This window comes from Theobroma umbraticum, unplaced genomic scaffold (genome assembly GCF_002168275.2).
Source record: "Theobroma umbraticum cultivar Fairchild unplaced genomic scaffold, ASM216827v3 scaffold_12.1, whole genome shotgun sequence".
Classification (NCBI taxonomy): domain Eukaryota; kingdom Viridiplantae; phylum Streptophyta; class Magnoliopsida; order Malvales; family Malvaceae; genus Theobroma; species Theobroma umbraticum.
In genome coordinates this window covers 59,883-77,175 of record NW_018397269.1, presented here as the reverse complement: position 1 = coordinate 77,175, position 17,293 = coordinate 59,883, and the positions used below count along the sequence as shown (strand labels likewise).

Sequence of the window (17,293 nt, the reverse complement as noted above, 5' to 3'; positions counted from 1 at the left end):
TATCAGTAAAAGATGAAATAGGTCTTGGATTAATAAATAAATGTATTCCTTTCCATCACTTAATAGGTATATCATTTATATTGAAAATGTAATATAATGCCAAACAGTATCAGAACCTACTCAAATCTTCATCGATGTGAAGACCATCATAAGCAATACCTTTATTTACGAAATCAAAAGTATTTATTATCAGCTGAATATTCTGTCAATAATACTTTTTTTTTGGTAATGAACTTGAATGTTACAACAAAGTTTAAATTTGCTTTGAACAATATTTGATGATGATGATGATTATTATTATTATTATTATTGACTATTACAACAAATCTTAAATTTGATTTGAACAAGATTTGGTTGTATTATTATTATTATTATTATTGAATGTTACAACAAATCTTAAATTTGATTTGAACAAGATTTGATTATATTATTATTATTATTATTATTATTATTATTATTATTATTATTATTATTATTATTATTATTATTATTATTATGATGATGATGATGATGATGATGATGTTTTGTAGTGGAGAGATCCTCGACTTTTCCTCAAGCAACACAATCACACAAACCCTAGTGTAGATAAGGATGCCAAGAGGTTTTATTAAATACATGAACTCAGCATAGATGTTATATAATCATGCATGTGTAGATATATACAATTACTCTCAAAAGTTGTGTGAATAAAAGTAAATCTTATTGCTAAAAACACCTTCTTCACAAAAATCTCGATGAAGCCCTCATCCCTGAATTTCCTCTAGCTGGAATTAATATTATGGTGTGCAGGCCCCTGAAGTTGATCCAGGCTGCAACAAGGAAGAAACACAGCATTTTCATTTGTCAGACGGAGTAACTATTTTTGAGTACGCTGCTACTTCTGAGCACAAGGTCCAAAACAGTGGAACCATACTTCTAAGAGAAGTGAATTCGATGAGATGAAAAATGCCCTAAGCATAAATTTTGCCAACACTACAAATTTTTCATTTTCATGAACATGCAATATTTTTTATTTTTGTAAAAAGTAAGATATAGCTATTTAACATACATATATAAGATTTAAAATTCAATATATGATTTGAAAGATCATTTTAAAAAAGAGTACATAAATAGAAAATCTGAAACTCACGATTATAAAAGTATAGATAATTGAATATAAATTTAAAAAATAGTTAATATTAATACGTTACGAACTAATCATGACATTATTTGTAATGTAATTTTGGCTTACCACACATGCATGAATATCGTCACACCCACATAATAGCTTCCCATTCAAAGTGTCCACAGCTTGAAATGATCCTCCACCTTCACTCCTCTATGCAAACCAAACAAGTGTGTGTATATATATATAGGGTTTAATATTTCTCCCATCACACCAAATTAACAACAAAGAAGTAATTTAGAGTTAAAATACCTTGTAATAATCAACTGCAACAAAGTTAGCCCAACGGTTGCCAGCAGCACCATAGCAAGTGTGAAGCATGTTAATCAAATCCCCCGAGTTGTCCTTACATGTCGCTGACTTGCTTGGCACTGAGTGAAAGTAATTTACCAATACTAAAGATTTGCTCGTATCATCCAGAGCTGATGACTCTCCCCTGTTCGAGCAACTTCCTGCTTGCATTCCACCATCCCCATCTGCCAAATTCACATTCATGGAAAGGATATTTAAAAAAGATAATCCATTCATTAAAATAGAATTTTATATATATATATATATTTAGCAAATGTTTAAAATTGTTAGCCTTAGTTATTTGCACAATCTAATTTTATTTATTTACATATTTTTAACTAGTCTTTAATGTGTAACATAATTAGGATTCCTTACATTGATTTTCGACCATGTAATTCCACTGGTAAGCAATTCCTTCACTTGCTTCCTTGGACTGAATTGAAGTGAAAACAAGCAGTCTTTGGTTCTTAGCAACCATGTCACTAACAAGAGGCCAGTCTTCACCATTTTTAGGCATGCTTGATACAGGGAACCAATATTTCATCAAGCCAGCATCGGTAAAGACCTTTGTCAATCCATTTGGACCAACATAGTCTTCCAAGATCAATGTAACAATTTCCTCCGGATTTGCTGATAAGAAAGCTTGAATTTCCTTCAAATAGTCTATGGCTGGTCCCTGTTAGGCCAATTAAAAAGAAACATATGAAAGGGCAACCGTAACGTAAGATAGGGTTACCTAATAAGGGAAAATATACTTACAAAAGCAGTATAATCATGACAGTGTCCTCCGAATGAATGGCACATCCACACATCTCCATCAAAATCATACGTATCAAGCATCAATCCCCTGGCCCCATTCTGCAGGTGGACTAGGCTAGTTTAATTAAGGTAGCAAATGGCTCTGTAGATAAGTAATCAAAGGAACTAATTAACATGAAAAGCCACTTCGAGAAAATTAAAACATACATTGAGCTGATCGGTGATGCTGTCTTCCTGATTGGTGAAAGTAACTCGAGGAACTGGGGTATGCAAAGGATATCCGTCGATGGCGTAAGCATTGTGGGTTGTCAAGAATGCGTATTTGTTGAAAGGAAGAGAGTTGTTCTATCCAGAAGCGGAAGAATTAGTATGTGCAAGTGGCATTTGTCAGTGACAAGGCTGAAAGTACTTAAGAGATCTTAAATCCGAGCGGTAGCCAAAGAAACCAATATGACATAATTGATGGGCCAAGAGATTGGCTCCATGGCTCAGTCAACATGAGCAAACGGTTAGGAATTGTGTACCAGGCCTACTGATGTGAAAGTGTTTAATGCGGCTGTGACTTTCTTTGAAGCTAGCCATAAATGTCTATGTTGTCCTTATTCATTTCTTCAACGAAGTAGAGAAAGAAAAAGTTGTTTGTTAGCTCATCACTAACCAGAAGCTTGAATTGGTCTGCAATGGTTGATCTTACGCATCTGGAACCTGAAAATCCTTGGGAGCAAGCGAAACAATAGAGTCCAGCCTCGCAATCTCCATCCGAAGAACATCCATCAAGCAACTGCATATTGTAACTAAGAGCACTAAGGAATTCCAAAAGTACAACAAATTAAAACCATATACAATTAGGATGGAAAGATTCGAGACAAACCCTGCACTGTCCATCAGAGCAAGCTGAAGCAACACTTAGAAACAGAGAAACTGCTGTGAGAAGAAGCAAATTTTGATAAAGACTCATAGTTGGAGATTGAAAGGATTGCAACAGAGAAGAGGCAGAGGTGCAATCCTTGTTAAATAAAATAAATCCTAGAAAAGCGATTCTTCTCTGGGAAAAATTGCGGGGTTTTCCAGCTTTGGCTGAGAAAACAAAGGAGAATTTTCATGAGAAACAAGCATGATGCTTCGACATAGAATATATATAGAAAAAGCAAGAAAACTGGAAAGCGGTTGGCAACCCACTCCAAGACAATGGTATGAAGCAACAAGTCAATGATAACTGTTAAACAGAGTCCAACGAAATGTGAACTCTATTCCACAATACTCATGCTTACTACGCTATGAACCGGGTAAGATTACGACCTTAAGAGTTCCTAATAAAAGAATTCTATAGTTGCAATCATAGGATCGATGGTTTCAAAGGTTGGATGCACAGTGAGCTCCAACAAGAAATCTTAAATTAAAGTTTAAAACTGAGGGAATTACTTTTTCTTCTTCTTTAATTGGTTACTATTGTTTCTGTCCTTTCTACGAGTAGCACAAATGGCTGTTCATCTACGTCACTGAGTTAGTATTAGTTTTGCTTTAATTTGATCCGATCCAGCAATGTGGCAGTGAGTGAGAAAAAACGAGTCAAATTTAATAGCGTAGGAGTACTTTGTATTCTCCATTAATTGAAGGTTTATATTGTTTTTGCCTAATTCTACAACGTCAAATCTACCATCTACATTTGTCAATTGAATAATGAAGAGATATGAGCGCAAGATTGTTCGGTCCTTAGTCATATATTGAACTTCTTTTTTATAAATAAAATTAAATACTCTTTTTAAAATTAATGTTTATTGAATTTTTCATTTCAAAATTCAATTATTGTTTCTGTTAAATTATGATGTAATATTTTTTATTTTTTAAAAAATATATATGCGAGTTTCAAATGAAAATGAGAATTCAAATTTCAAATCTTAATTTCATTAAGGATGTAACAACTGCTAAACTATTAAAATAAAAAAAGTTAATAACACCGTTAATTGGAATTAACTCTTTAACAAATATAAATATGGATAGCATAAGTTATTTTAATTAGGTATCATATTTTAAAAAGTTTTTAAATTATTTAAAAAATTTAAATAAGTTTTTATTCTTTTATTACGTTCAATTAAGTCCTTATACATTTATTTTGAGCTAACTAATTTTTTATACTTTTTTTTAACCAAATTAACTTTTATGATTAATAGTTGACTTAATCAAAACGTCACTTACTATTTTATGACGTGAGGTGCTGAAATGTCAAAATTAATAATAATGTAGCATGTTAACATTTAATAATTGACGATAATATAGCCATGTAATATTTTTTATCCTCTACATCAACGTCACATCAATACTTTATAAATATAAAATAATAAATAATTTTTTGATTAATAAAAATTAATCAACTATTAATCATAAGGTTATTTTAATCTAAAATAAAAGTATTGAAGCTTGATTGAACATAATAAAAAAATAAGGGCTTATTTAAAATTTCTTAACTAGTTAAAAGGCTTTTTCAAACATTATGCCTTGTAATTAATATATTTTATTTTATTTTATTTATTTTTAATCTAAAAAATAATGTATTCATTTCATGGCTTTTATTCTTATTTTAAGCTTTTTTTATACCTTTAAAATGTATTGCCTCTTATAAATCTAAGGACTAAAATTGGAAGAGAATTAAATGGCATTTAATATATATATATATATATATATATAAAGAGGAGAGAGTAGCATTTGAAAGGGTTGAATTTATTAATAAATTATGCAAGAAAATTTCTTTTTGAAGAAACTTAGGCAAGAATTAATAATTTCAAATATTTTAATCGTAATTGCTTTTGCTCATAATATAATAAATCGAATGTTATGACCTTTGTTAAGTTACTCTCATCGTAATTATATTTGCATTAGATAAACTTTATCATTTGAGTTATAATTAGATTAACCTTAAGGAGTTTGTTAATATATTTTAGAATTACTTGCTTGTTGATTAGTTTGTAGCAAAAACATCAGATGCTGTAACTTTTTTCACCAAAACTGCTTTAGTACTTGCCTCAAGCACCATATTAATTATTAAACACAAAGGCCCAGCTTGTTTTAAAAGAAGGTCCAACAGGTCTTTTGAGGCCAGCTATGCGTCAACGGGCCAGTAGTAAAGAGGCCCAAGGTCTGATTAACGGTTTGGAAATTATAGTATTACTTTCAAATTATGCCTATTAGATTAGATAAGCTATTTATTAATCAAATGTCCGCAGTGTATTCCCACAATAGGATCGGAAAAATTAGACTATCCTTAAGATTTCCCTTTCACATTTTAACATCTTAATTATTTTTTTTTTCTTTGATCGAGTTATTGTACTCATTTTTTAAATTTTTTAATTAAAAAAAATGTAATTTCAATACAAATTTGTTACCATAAATAATCCCCTCCTAGATTGGATTCGATACAACATTATAGTTGCATTTTAACATGAACAAATAGAGACTCGCATATATAACCTTCCAAGAGTGACCCCCGCTTTTATAGAGAAGCCTCCCTTCTTTTAATCAATACGTGTTGGATACATAGAAATACTTCAAAATATTTATGTACAAGAGGATTTGGCACTTATAAATATAAGCAAAAGTATTAATGTATTTATGTTTAATGCATACACCATGCATAAAAACACTTAAACCCTCAAACCGGAATAGTATATATACAGCCGAATTCCATCGTATTAAGGATCCATAATCAAATAATATTCATGCAAAATAAGTAAACGAAAACCAAATAACTGTCTGTTATTTTATTTATATAACGATAAAGAAAATCTTTAATTGTATGATTCTAAATGCTGTGTAAACCAAACCCCAAAAAGAAAGGAAAACTGAAGACTGTCATTTCATTTTTCCATAAACAAATTTCTGCAATAAGCTTGAGATGGTTTTAGCTTGAATAGGTCATTTATCTTCAGAGAAGAAATGGTTGATGGCAGGCATGACTTCGGGCGGGCGGGTTCGGAGGAACTTGCGAAGTCCATGTTCAGCATATGTTTCTCCTTCCTCGTAGTTTTCTAGCACTGCCTTGCTACGGTCAGCTTTGTTGATTCTGCAGTATTAAGAATGGGAGCAAGACAAAGCCAAAACATTAAAACATATTAATTAGAAGAACATTTATGAAGGAGATTATAGTTTTCTTATATACCTGACAGCAGGATTTAGGAAAACATTCCTTGTAAGCTGAAAGATGCACATGCTTGTTACAAAGGTCATGGCACCCAATAGGGGGTACACCTGAATATTTAATCCATCAACAAAGCAAAAATGGAAAACGTGACAAGTGATTCGTAGGACAAACAAAAATAATGTGGTAGATAGCTCCAATAAACGCTCTCACATAAAGTTAAACGAATCATTGCATTTGGCACCATTTTGCCTACTCCTTACCTCTGGCCTCATCCAACGCCCCATCAGAAAACTTTTCTTCTTCTTCTTCTTCTTTTCCCCTGTGAAAATGAACCTTAAAACACTCCCAAAAAAGGGGTACTGGATTTGCTTCACCTGGCAGATTTTGCTGATTATATTACTATTTGAAATTCATTTCAGTGCCCTTTGAGTATTTATAGTGTTAATGGGATTTGAAAGAGCCAGCCTAGGAAGCTTACCTGGCTGGCTAGACGTGTGTTTCATTTCAGTGGGCTACATTTAACAATTTGACTCTACCCTCACAATCGATACCAAAACCAGGTGCTTCGGCCTCTTGTTTTCCTGAGTTGATAACTTTGGAATAAGCCATTTCTAGCCTCCTTGATTGGGTTGACAAGTTGGGTTTAATTTGAAAGACTACGTAGAATGTTCTGATTCTCTTAAAACTCATCCACCAACGCAGTGTTTTACTAGGTAATGACTAGGAAGTTTGTTTTTGTGGATTAGAATTTTCTTATGGACTTTGACTTTTATGTGTTTTTGCTGTTCCAAACATATCTTTCCTTACAACATGGTTATTAATTTAAGAATAATTAATCTAGCTTATCTTCTTATCTCTAACATCTCTTAATTTTCCATTAAATAAAAAAAAAAGATGTAGCTGTCATTCACTTTCTAGGTTGGCAATGCTACTATACTATCCTCTCTTTTAACTCTTTCCTTCAAAACATGTTAAAAATTCACAATTTGGGCAAATAATATTTACTTTTGTGGTAAAATTCCCTTTTCCTTTTCCACCCAGTCTGTAATATATTGTTGGCAATCTAATTCTGCTGGATTTCTCAAACAGATATAGAAGGAAATATCTTTAATAGGTTGTCCAGACGTCAGAGGTTCAGCAGTTGAATCTGCATTTCATGTAAACTCGGAGATGATTGGTTCAGCCCAAGGTCCAAGGCTTATATGGTTGGGGCTGGGCCTAAACTTGGGCATTTGCAAATGTTGTTAATATATGGCATTAAAATCGAACTTGAATCGTCAATTAAGTTAAAGAATTAAGATTGGACATATGATTAAAAATTATTATAATTATAGTTTTATATTTTTATTTTACATCATTAATTAAAATCTCATTTATCATTTTCATATCAAATAGTATTGACATGATATGTTAATATATCATAGTAAATGATAACATAATATATTTATATGATATTTTTAATTTTTTACATCAACGTCATATTATCACTATATAAAAATAAAATAAAAAGTAACGTTTTGACTAGCAGTTAGTCAATCGCTAATTATAAAAATTAATTTGATTTTAAAATAAAAGTATAAAAATTTAATTAAATATAATAGAAAAATAAAAATTTATTTAAATTTTATTTAGTAATGTTTTAAAGTATTTATGCATAATTTTTAATGCATCTCGTATTTTGATTTTTTAAATTTATTATTGACGTTATTAAACAGACCTATATAATGTAGATGAGGAGCTTAAGTCTCAAAGCCAAATATCTGCCAGCTCAATCTTTGGTAGAAGAACATTTTATTGTTAAGAATTTTAAAATGGAAGTTACTACTTCTCCTATTAGTAACTGAATAGGTAGATTATGCATTAATGGGGTGGTGATAGCATTGTTTCTTAAGTTCCCAACTATGGCTGATGATTACTTTGAACTTTGAAGCTTGAAAAAGTGCAAGACTCACTCAAAATTTCGAGATTTACCTAACATTTCATCATTACCTTTGATTCTTTCTATTGTTTAAATGATGCATGAAATGAAAGACTCTTATTAATGAAGCAAATTCAAATGTGTGAATATCATGCATTTTAACTCTAAGCTTTACATACAAAATTCTGAGGCAGCCATATAATTTGAACCTTCATTTACTACGAGTAAAATACTAGAGAATAGAGAGGCTAAGACCCAAAAATGGGAGATTAATAGACTAGTGTTGCAGCATAAACATGCCGATTGTGATAAGTTAATCGTGTGAGAAGGTAGAATGAGTTGGAAATAAATTGGAAAATGGCGACTAACAGATTAAAGAATGCACCAAGCAGGTCAGAAGCAAGAAAGGCAAGGAAGAGAGATGGAAGCCATGGCTTTTAACTTTCCTATGGAAAGGTGGGGGTAACAAGAAGCATTAGGCCGATTGAGTAGAGGTTCGTTCAAGTGCTGGTGCTTTACCTCCTTTCAGTTTTTGCTAGTTTCACCATTAATGGCCCTTGGGAACCATGGTTGAGAGAGTTCCTTCTTCGCATTTCGTTCCTCTCCAGGGGGGTGGGGGCCATAAAGAAAAAGACTGCAGGCGGAAAGAGAAGCATGCATGTGAGAAATTTTACTGTTGAAGCATTCAAATGATTTGTTGGCTTGTCCTTTTATAGGAAGGGAACTCACTACTTGTCCCTACACTGTTTACTTGCCTCTAACTCTTCCTTCTGCTTCTACGAAAACGTGGGAAGAAAATCAGAGCTTTGAATAATGATTTCTTTTGTATTCATTTTCTTATGTTAATTTCTTTAGCTATGCAAATGTTCAAAGACAATATTGGTTACAAATAAACTATGGCCTCTGCATTCAATTGCATCTATTCTTATTCTTACACATTAATTTCAGACAATCATTTTTTATTTTCTAATCTTAAATTGACAAATTTTTTAATAAATTAAATTAATACATAAATTCAGACGATTTGAATTTAATCCAATAATTGTTACTCTATTCAAAAAGATTAAGATTAAAATTAAAAATTCGAAATACCTATTCATCTCATACCTCATTACTCATACTCCCAAAAAAGGTAAAAAAATATACACAAAATTAGTTCTTATAGGTCTTATTAGTATGCAAGACCAATAAAGAATTGAGTGGTTATAGAAAAACGAAAATACAGAATTAAGTGATTGAAAGATTGAAAGCAGCCATCGGCTGATGCTTTAATATATAAGGAAGGAAAATTGTGATTCAAAAGCTTAAGAATGTTCTCATTATTATAATGGTTTTGGCTATTAACTTTAATTATTATATATATGGGTTTTTAAACCGGATAAAAAATGGGCTGAGCTTGAACCTTATTCCTAACCAGGGCAGGACAGTCCAAACTCAAGCGCCTTATGTCAGCGAATTACATGTAATAAGGAAAATTTGATTATTTTTTCTATATATGGAAAAGAGAATGCTTCTGGAAATAGCATGAATCTTGTTAGAAAACCTGTCAAAAGTCACTCTCAACGGGGGCCGGTGGGATGTTGTGCTCAGACAACTCTTTAAGTCTCCCGCTTAGTCTCAACCTAGCAGTTGCTTCAAGATATGGAAAGCGAAAAACCAGAAGGCTGAGAGAGATGTATATAACCATAAGACACGATTCAAGTAGTTAACAACCAGTAGGTAAGCCATCCTCCCAACTCTAGATAATTCCTATACTGGAAATGTGGAAAATTTATGTTATTTATCTTTCTTAACACTCTTACATAACCGACATTTCCTCTTACATATGGTAGCCTTTGCAGTTGCATTTCATTGTTGAAGGACACATTCGAGTTTGGATTCAGCAGTTGCCAAAACCCGGGTTGCGGAAAATTGTTGCTTCAAAACCGAACCCAACTCCCTGCCATTGCTACAACCCGGTGGAGATGAGATTTGTCATCTCGGCTTTGTTTCTTCTTGTTCTCCTTTCTCATGCAGGTGAACATTTATTTAGCTCCTGAATTGTTTTTCTCAGTTCGTTCATTTCTGTTTATTCAATGGCGCTCGCATTTTCTTTTGCTTTGTGGCTGCAGCTGCGTATGATCCTTTGGATCCAAATGGAAATGTAACTATCAAATGGGATATTGTGTCTTGGACGCCAGATGGCTACGTGGTAAGTGCTAATTATTCATCAGCCAAATTAAGTTCAATCATCAATGGTCTGCATTTTTTCTCTCTTAGAATTCGTTCACAAAGAGACTAAACTGATAAATATTAATTCATTATCCAAGATTCTGATCGTATTAAGATTTATGTCTGTTTTACTGATCATAGATAGCCAATATCTGAGCTTATGTTGCCTAATGACATATTCCAGGCTGTTGTAACAATGAACAATTTTCAAATGTATCGGCACATCATGAGCCCTGGGTGGACCTTGGGGTGGACATGGGCTAAGAAAGAAGTTCTATGGTCCATGGTAGGGGCTCAAACTACTGAGCAAGGTGACTGCTCCAAGTTCAAAGGAAACATTCCTCACTGCTGCAAGAAAACCCCCACAGTTGTAGACCTGCTCCCAGGTGTTCCTTACAACCAACAATTCACCAATTGCTGCAAAGGTGGAGTGCTTTCAGCATGGGGTCAAGATCCTCAAGCTGCTGTCTCAGCTTTCCAAGTGAGTGTTGGATTAGCCGGAACTTCAAACAAGACTGTGAAACTTCCCAAGAACTTCACTTTACTTGGTCCAGGACCAGGATACACCTGTGGTCCAGCAAAGGTTGTGCCTTCCACCACTTTTCTCACCCCTGATCGCCGCAGAAAAACTCAGGCCCTCAGTAAGATCTTTTGGCTCACATGATCTAGATTTTTCGTAATTCATGGAAGATTGTTTAGTACGAGTAGACTTAGAAATGGTACAACCATATTGATCTCCTGAACAAAGTAAGGTGATCCAAATTTACAGTAATTAATCATGTCTTTATTCTATGCAGTGACATGGAACGTGACTTGCACTTATTCACAGTTTCTCGCTAGGAAAAACCCGAATTGTTGTGTGTCTTTCTCGTCTTTCTACAATGAAACCATCACTCCTTGCCCATCTTGTGCTTGTGGATGCCAGAAGAAAAACAACTGTGTCAAGTAAGCTGCCATTTCGGATACCTTAACTTGATTTACTTATCAGACAGCATAAGCATCAAAATGTTACGGTGAATGATGATATGCAGGAGTGACTCCAAGATTCTTAAAATGGTGGGAGTAAACACTCCAAGGAAAGATAATGCCCCGCTGCTTCAATGCACGCACCACATGTGCCCAGTTCGGGTGCACTGGCATGTCAAACTCAACTACAAGGACTACTGGCGTGTTAAGGTCTCCATTACCAACTTCAACTACCGCTTGAACTACACACTTTGGAGCCTCGTTGTCCAGCACCCTAATCTTAATAATGTAACACAAGTTTTCAGTTTTGATTACAAGCCCCTTGTTCCCTACGAGTCAATAAGTGAGTGCCTTAACCAGTTTTTGCTTACATTTCTCAGTTCAATCAAATGTTATTATCAGATAATTACAATTAATCATGCTATTTATTTATGCACAGACGACACGGGGATGTTCTACGGCATGAAGTACTACAATGACCTATTGATGGAAGCAGGGCCATTTGGAAATGTTCAATCCGAAGTGCTTCTCCAGAAGGACAAGAATACCTTCACTTTCAAGGAGGGATGGGCGTTTCCAAGGAAAGTCTACTTCAATGGTGATGAATGCATGCTACCCCCACCTGATACATACCCATTTCTACCAAATTCTGCCCATCAAGACCTATATTCCATCGCAACAGTAATTGCTGCAATCCTCTTCTTGTTAATGAGCTTTTGGTGATTGTTTCCATGGAGTATGAATTGGTGGGGGAAGTAGCATTTGAAGTTTTTGACTGGGGAGATTCTACCAGAGATAACAGGGAGCATAGATATACAGATTCAAAATTCTTTAAACGAATCAAAAAAATCATCTTGTAACAAAATTCTATCTAAATGGTATCCGAGTTCGTGAGCAGAGAGATTATATGCACCCCCTCTTCATAACAAAAATTATTCATGAATTTCTTATATTTTTTGTATTGCAATGCCATCAAATAGATTCTTCAACATAGTTCACCCTTTATTACCACCCAAGCCCCAAAGATATCTTTAAGCTTAAGATGCTTTACAGATGGTTTTCTCATTAATGTATAAAGGTGATGCACCCTATTGAAATGCATCCTATTTTTTTTCCCTTTATGGTTGGTGACGCACCTTAATGAAATGCATTTAATTTTACCCCACGACTGCCCTCAACATTTCAGTAAATCATGAAACGAATATAATAAGTCGAACTAAGATTCAGAAGAAAACCAACCAGTACAACACTGCAAGCATAAATTAGCTAAATTTTCTATGTTAATGACTTATTTTTGTTACAACTATCATAAAATATTGTGGAAATACTACAATCAGATGATTAAGAACAGAAATGAGCATGCATACAACAGCACAAGTGATCAAATCATAGTGAATTCACCGACCATACATCAAAAAGAAACCACCGCATCCTGACTCACTTGAAATGCTGAACTTCATTACAACAAACAGGGGAACTTCTTGGTGTGCCAGTTATGTGTTCTAGAGTTGAACTCATTTAGTCAAAAATGGTAGCAAACCAGATTTTGCAGTACAACAATGATTGAAGTTTATGCATATCCGAATAAAAATGCAATTGCTGCTAGGAGAGTCATCAACAGACTAAGTGTAGAGATAAACTGGTGGGAACTTGCATTAGGCAACCAAGGATAGGCATCAGGAGGAGGCATAACACAAATATCTCCATTGAAGTAAATTCTTCTAGGGAAAGCCCAGCCCTTCTCAAAAGTAAAAGTTGATTTATCCTTTCGGAAAAGTAGCTCTGACTGCACATTACCAAGTGGACCAGCTTGGTAAAGCAAATCATTGTAGAATTTAACACCCCATAACATTGCAGTATCATCTGTTGAAATAATTGAACAGACAAAATTTATAATTTTAGTAACTTTTTTAAAAAATGAATATTTAATTTTCATTCTTCAACAGTTTGGAAGCAAGGGAGAAAACTAGCATATTTCCTATTTACATGTAACATTTGCTCCTATGCATACTCTGAAACAACAAAATCAACCAGAAACTAAGAACTGATTCACAGATTTCATGCACTAAGTCATCCAGATCATGCATGGACCAATTAGTCTCACCATACATGTTTTATTTTCCTGAATATTTTACCAACCTTGCACCCGCTCTTAGTTCCTACTCCTCCCATCAAATGATATACAGAGAATCTAAAATGCGTTTTATCTAAACTACCATTCCACTTTATGACATAAGATGCAAAGAGCACAAAACATACAAAAAGTGAACGAGAGTGATTGAACTTACTTATCGCAGCATATGGAGTTATAGACTTATAGTTAAAGCTGAAAATCTGAGTCAGATTGTCAAAGTTGGGATGTTGCACAACTAAGTTCCACAGTGTATAGTTCATGTTGTAATTGAAATTAGTAATTGTGACCTTAACCCGCCAATACTCCTTGTAGTTAAGCTTCACATGCCAATGAATTCTGACTGGACACATATGGCTTGTACATTGGACCAAAGGTGTATAGCTGTTTTTCCCTGTACTTGGAATAACAGAAGCTATATGTGGAGTTTCTGGACTGTACATTAGCAACAAAAAGCTTTAGGAAGCAATAAACAAATAGCATAGAAATCCCAACCAACAAAAACTCCAAGAAACAAGTATCATTTTTTTGGCTGAGAGAACTTACTCTATACAGGTCCCTGGCTGAGAAGTATTTTGGCAGCCACAAGAACATTGAGGGCAAGGTACTATGGTGTCATTATAGAAGGACGAGAGAGAGACGCAACAAGTGGGTGTTTTCTGAGCTAGGAATTGTGAATATGTGCATGTAACATTCCATGTCACTGTCACAAAGAAGTAACGTCAATTACAACCATCTATATAACTACAAGTTCAAGTTATATTCTAGGTGAGAAAATTTGCTTCCACACATCTCTTTGTGCAAAGCATTTAACAAGAACAATATAGCAATTATTAAATGCACTATGTCAATAAAACAAGTGGCCAGCAAGAAAAACCATATCCACTACGGACATCTTTTGTAATAAGTTGGCTAAATAACAATGTAAGCAAATTGTAGTATAGTTCAGAATATCATTTTAGCAAAGTTCAGTGATGAGAAACATGACACGCAGATTAGCTAAAGGAACATGAATATGTGTATAGCATTCCAGATCTTCATCAAGTAACTTACTCAAAGCTTGTGTGACTCTTCTTTTGTCCAGAGTAACGAATCTACTGGGTTTCACAATTTTTGCAGGTCCACAAGTATAACCAGGCCCTGGTGCCTTCAAAGTGAAGTTCTTGGGTACTCTAACTGTCTTATTTGTGGTTCCGGCTTGACCTACACTCACCTGGAATGAGCTTGCTGCAGAGTCTGGATCTTGCACCCATGAGTTTAACACTCCCCCTTTACAGCAGTTTGCAATCTGCTGATTGTAAGGGGTTCCTGGCAATAAATCCACAACTGTTGGGTCCTTCTTACAGCAATGCGGAATGTTCCCTTTGAATCTTGAACAATCCCCTTGTTCAGTTGTTTGCCCTCCCATCATGCTCCAAATGACCTCCTTCTTAGCCCATTTCCATCCTAATGTCCACCCTGGTGATTGAATATGACGGTATTGCTGGAAGTTATAGATTGTGACAACTGCCTGCTCACGTCATTGAGATGCTAATCACATTTTCAGCCAACAGAGACAATAGGTGAATCATGCTTAAGGGATAATAATGCCCAATTGTGCAAACCGTTGTTTCTTCATTTGTTTATCTTAACTTAAAACCAAGTTTTACTTCTACCTATTGAATTATATTCAGTCTTACCAGCATTAGTTTATAAAAAATTTTGAAAACACAAAGCAAGTGCACCTCCAAGAAAGTATATCTAGACTTCCTTTTTTGTACAAGCCATGCTAGATAGCCAATTTATTAAATTCTAACTTTTTGTCACACTGCATACAAAAACCTTTCTTATATATAGAAATTTCTGCATGTAATATGTAATACAAATGAAACAATACTTACAACATAGCCATCAGCAGTCCAGCTCATGATATCCCATTTGATTGTGATATTTCCATTTGGGTCCAGAGGATCATAGGCTTCTGACCATAATTAAAAAGAATAAAAGAATTTTAATTCCCAATTCCTAAATTATGATAAATTAACTTGCATTAAGAAATGAAGCAGAATATTAGAATCAGATAATCGTTAGTCAGAAGCATAAAAGGACCAAGGTTCACAAAGTTCATATTCTGGCTAAATGAATAGTGTTAGGTAAATAACCTACAGATGACACGACATAACTAGCAAACAGCCTTAAAACCTGTGTTAATAGTAGTCTTTCACATCAATCTTTTTTCATTGACATTGGAACAGGTGTATTACACCATCAACTATGAATTATGTTAAGAAAATTAAGTTTTCTTCAAGGGAAGGGAAGTTATTATTCTAAATTGAACATTATCTATAAACCATTAATTACTCAAACCTCATCATTAATTGCAGAACTTTCTTTAACCCATTAATCTAAAGATTATTATTTTTAATTCACAGTTAATTGAGTTGTCTTGTTCATGAAAGAGATAATATTTCTTTGCAAGTTCATTAGTCTAGAAAGAAAATTATTTCAAAATAGAAAATAATCTAGTCCTCATTTCCTTTTTTACTTCTGACCATCACTAGAAAAGCAGTCAAGTTTTATACTTAACAAAGCAAAGCTGAACTGGAAAAACAGAACCCAATTTTCCATAGAAAATCCATAGCCCATTACAGAAATATAAAATTATAGAGCTAAATCCCGGGCAATCCAACCAAAAACCATCAACATAACATCAAAAACGAGTCAAAAAAACAAAAAAAAAAAGAGAGCTTTCACATAACCCATTTCCCAAATTCATCAAAGAATAAAAAATACTATTTAAAAAGACCAAATTTCTCAACAAAAAACCAACCAATGATTCCAAGTATGGAAACATTTTAAAGAAAGAAAGAAAGAAAGAGAAAGATTCTACTAACCTGTTGTAGTTAAACCTGAGAAAGAAAGCAAAAAGAGAAGCAAAATGCTAAAAGAACTTAGCTTGAAAAAAGATCTAGCAATGAACAAGAAAAGATTAGCCATTTCTTTGCTGCAAAAAGATTGTTCTTTTGGGTTTTAAGAGTCTGTTCTTTTTTGGGTTCTTGACTGTGGCTCAAGATCTGTAACAGGGAAGACTCAGACAATGAGAGAGATAGAAAGGACGAGAGAGAGAGAAGGAGGGAGAGAACGCGGAAGCGAGTTTAAGTAGTGGAACACTTCTAAGTCTACTGTAAAATTTTCTTTAATTAAGTGGACAATAATGAAGGGTAAAGAAAGTGTGTGCTGGCAAAGAAACAAAGGGTAAAGAAGATGGAGCGCGCATGCATGCCTTGATGCTGGTCAATTAAAAATTGAAAGAAACAAAGGGGGTTGAATTGCCTTCATGAAGAAGGAAGAAGAAAAAAGTGGGCTGATTACAGCTGAGATAGTCTGGACGCATGACAGTTGTTTGTGAGACAATAGAAAATGACAGCTTTGGAGTCACCATGTTCTAGAGGACGAGGGGCCCAGCTACTCGAGTTTGACTAATCAGGCATCAACCGCTTTGATCATGGAGTCGGTGCCACGCAATGCTTGGTAATGGTTTGTCTGTCATTCAATAAAGCCACAGCCCCTCTCTCCAATATTGTCCCTTCGTTCTTCTTTCTTTGGTTTTGTGTGCAGGGGGAGGGTCATGGCTAGATACTTCACACAATGTTAACAATACATTGAGATTTAAGATTGTAAACAAATCAAGTCAGTAATCTGTTGAAGATTACACCTGATTTTGGTCTTGATTCATAA

General features: G+C 34.1%; 4 protein-coding genes across 7 annotated transcripts; 1 reads left to right on the top strand and 3 right to left on the bottom strand.

Moving 5' to 3' along the window:
* Positions 1-577: 577 nt before the first annotated feature.
* LOC110426096 (PI-PLC X domain-containing protein At5g67130-like) lies at positions 578-3,409 on the bottom strand. Of its 3 annotated transcripts, XM_021441190.2 has the most exons (8): positions 3,087-3,408; positions 2,874-2,996; positions 2,423-2,560; positions 2,216-2,314; positions 1,832-2,132; positions 1,418-1,641; positions 1,232-1,318; positions 578-809 (listed from the first exon to the last, which is right to left on the bottom strand). In XM_021441190.2, the coding sequence occupies exons 1-8, from the start codon at positions 3,171-3,173 to the stop codon at positions 777-779; spliced, it is 1,092 nt and encodes a 363-aa protein (XP_021296865.1). In that variant the 5' UTR covers positions 3,174-3,408; the 3' UTR covers positions 578-776. The 3 variants fall into 3 exon arrangements, with proteins under 3 accessions (XP_021296865.1, XP_021296866.1, XP_021296864.1); XM_021441191.2 differs by lacking the exon at positions 1,232-1,318 and having other exon boundaries at positions 3,087-3,409; XM_021441189.2 differs by lacking the exon at positions 578-809 and having other exon boundaries at positions 819-1,318; positions 3,087-3,409.
* Positions 3,410-5,969: 2,560 nt separating this feature from the next.
* On the bottom strand, positions 5,970-6,739 carry LOC110426097 (B12D protein). The gene is made up of 3 exons (XM_021441192.1): positions 6,611-6,739; positions 6,369-6,457; positions 5,970-6,272 (listed from the first exon to the last, which is right to left on the bottom strand). Exons 1-3 carry the CDS (start codon positions 6,632-6,634, stop codon positions 6,125-6,127), a joined length of 261 nt encoding a protein of 86 aa, XP_021296867.1. The 5' UTR covers positions 6,635-6,739; the 3' UTR covers positions 5,970-6,124.
* Positions 6,740-10,002: 3,263 nt separating this feature from the next.
* Positions 10,003-12,450, top strand: LOC110426095 (COBRA-like protein 4). Its single transcript, XM_021441188.2, has 6 exons — positions 10,003-10,284; positions 10,380-10,459; positions 10,664-11,120; positions 11,277-11,424; positions 11,511-11,788; positions 11,885-12,450. Exons 1-6 carry the CDS (start codon positions 10,233-10,235, stop codon positions 12,166-12,168), a joined length of 1,299 nt encoding a protein of 432 aa, XP_021296863.1. The 5' UTR covers positions 10,003-10,232; the 3' UTR covers positions 12,169-12,450.
* Positions 12,451-12,852: 402 nt separating this feature from the next.
* Positions 12,853-16,933, bottom strand: LOC110426094 (COBRA-like protein 1). 2 transcript variants are annotated; one of them, XM_021441187.2, is made up of 6 exons: positions 16,450-16,933; positions 15,457-15,533; positions 14,630-15,086; positions 14,123-14,279; positions 13,734-14,011; positions 12,853-13,308 (listed from the first exon to the last, which is right to left on the bottom strand). In XM_021441187.2, exons 1-6 carry the CDS (start codon positions 16,550-16,552, stop codon positions 13,016-13,018), a joined length of 1,365 nt encoding a protein of 454 aa, XP_021296862.1. In that variant the 5' UTR covers positions 16,553-16,933; the 3' UTR covers positions 12,853-13,015. The 2 variants fall into 2 exon arrangements, with proteins under 2 accessions (XP_021296862.1, XP_021296861.1); XM_021441186.2 differs by having other exon boundaries at positions 15,457-15,536; positions 16,450-16,931.
* Between the last annotated feature and the right edge of the window lie 360 nt (positions 16,934-17,293).

Coding starts and splice junctions, on each gene's coding strand:
- LOC110426096 (XM_021441189.2), bottom strand. CDS start 3,173: ATGAGTCTTTATCAAAATTTGCTTCTTCTCACAGCAGTTTCTCTGTTT. Junction 2,561..2,873: donor CAGACCAATTCAAGCTTCTG/GTTAGTGATGAG, acceptor GCTTCTGGATAG/AACAACTCTCTTCCTTTCAA. Junction 2,315..2,422: donor GCATCACCGATCAGCTCAAT/GTATGTTTTAAT, acceptor GTCCACCTGCAG/AATGGGGCCAGGGGATTGAT.
- LOC110426097 (XM_021441192.1), bottom strand. CDS start 6,634: ATGGGGCGTTGGATGAGGCCAGAG. Junction 6,458..6,610: donor GGCGTTGGATGAGGCCAGAG/GTAAGGAGTAGG, acceptor TTAAATATTCAG/GTGTACCCCCTATTGGGTGC. Junction 6,273..6,368: donor TTCCTAAATCCTGCTGTCAG/GTATATAAGAAA, acceptor TTAATACTGCAG/AATCAACAAAGCTGACCGTA.
- LOC110426095 (XM_021441188.2), top strand. CDS start 10,233: ATGAGATTTGTCATCTCGGCTTTGTTTCTTCTTGTTCTCCTTTCTCAT. Junction 10,285..10,379: donor TGTTCTCCTTTCTCATGCAG/GTGAACATTTAT, acceptor TTGTGGCTGCAG/CTGCGTATGATCCTTTGGAT. Junction 11,121..11,276: donor CAGAAAAACTCAGGCCCTCA/GTAAGATCTTTT, acceptor TATTCTATGCAG/TGACATGGAACGTGACTTGC.
- LOC110426094 (XM_021441186.2), bottom strand. CDS start 16,552: ATGGCTAATCTTTTCTTGTTCATTGCTAGATCTTTTTTCAAGCTAAGT. Junction 14,280..14,629: donor AAGAGTCACACAAGCTTTGA/GTAAGTTACTTG, acceptor TCTTTGTGACAG/TGACATGGAATGTTACATGC. Junction 13,309..13,733: donor AACTCCATATGCTGCGATAA/GTAAGTTCAATC, acceptor TTATTTCAACAG/ATGATACTGCAATGTTATGG.